The sequence below is a fragment of the Plasmopara halstedii genome (assembly GCF_900000015.1).
Source record: "Plasmopara halstedii genome assembly, contig: Scaffold_323, whole genome shotgun sequence".
In the NCBI taxonomy this organism is placed as follows: Eukaryota; Oomycota; class Peronosporomycetes; order Peronosporales; family Peronosporaceae; genus Plasmopara; species Plasmopara halstedii.
Window position 1 is genome coordinate 2,619,043 of NW_020187244.1, and position 1,120 is coordinate 2,620,162.

At 43.8% G+C, this 1,120-nt stretch overlaps 1 protein-coding gene across 1 annotated transcript in view; it reads left to right on the plus strand.

The window, feature by feature from the left end:
* PHALS_09001 (uncharacterized protein) overlaps window positions 1-242 on the plus strand; it is a gene marked incomplete at both ends in the record, with an annotated part of 916 nt that extends 674 nt beyond the window's left edge. Inside the window, 2 exons of the mRNA XM_024724451.1 lie at window positions 41-162; window positions 207-242. Of these exons, the coding sequence (XP_024575327.1) occupies window positions 41-162; window positions 207-242 (158 nt within the window). The remainder of the gene's footprint in view (window positions 1-40; window positions 163-206) is intronic.
* Window positions 243-1,120: the final 878 nt, after the last annotated feature.

The window sequence follows — 1,120 nt, forward strand, 5'->3', positions numbered from 1 at the left end:
AACACTGCCATGGGTACCCCATTAACCATTAACTACGAAGTTGGGTCTATGACTCGGGGTGAACTTTTTGACTATGTGGACTCCTTTTTAAAGAAATTCGAAAGTCGACCCCCTCTGGACCAGTTAGCAGATATTGAGGCTGATCCAGGACTTATGCTGGGCGTTATAGCAACTAAAGCTAAAATTGACACTCTTGCACTTAATAGAGCAGTGTGTCGATTATTGGCGTTCCTCCCAATTGAGTACCAAAAATGCCTACAGCTTCTTCACGCTACTGGGTTTGCTGACAAGATGCTCCGCCGTCTACTTAGACATGGAAAACCAATACCGTCGAATGCACTTAAGGCCTTATTGGCCTTATCTGTTTGGGACGCAGTTATCCATATCATGGCTCCAACGGTGTACCGTGACCCTGTCAAGATATTGGGATTAACTGACGATAACCCCACGTATTTCTCCGGTTTAAATATTCCCCTCTTATCGGACCATACACTGTGGTTGCTCAGTTTTAGCACGTTTGCTAAAGATCTGATACAATACAAGTCCGTTCCGACCTTTTTGAAAACTCTGGTTCAAAAGGTTCAAGATCTCAAGCCATCCCCTACTGGAGAAATAACTCCTAGACTTCACTTGTAATCAATAAAGCTGGGCTTTTAAGGCTGATTCATTCAATGTGAACGGACTCAATCGTCAAGCCAAAACTATATCAAGACATCCTCTCCCGCTATCAAGTTATTGCACTTCAAGAAACCAAGCTTTCCAGCCCCGGTTCATTATCAAGTGATAAGCACTTTCTCCACGCGGCTGACTCCAACGCTTGTGCTTACTGTTCTAACCAGCACACAAATGAATATCATAGTCGCGATTGGGTCGCCTTAGCTTTCAGCGGAGCACACCCTTTTTGTAACATTCAAGACATCACACACCGGAACACCATCGACCCCATCCTTAATAATAGGTACTTGGTCGTGACGGGTCAACTTGGTGCAATGATCATTTATTTTTGCGTGGTATATGGTTTGTTTCACCAAGTGACCGCTCCAACTTTTATAACGCTTTACGACGCGATTTTGACGACTCTGCTTATCACTTGGTCTTAGGTGACTTTAACATTACTATG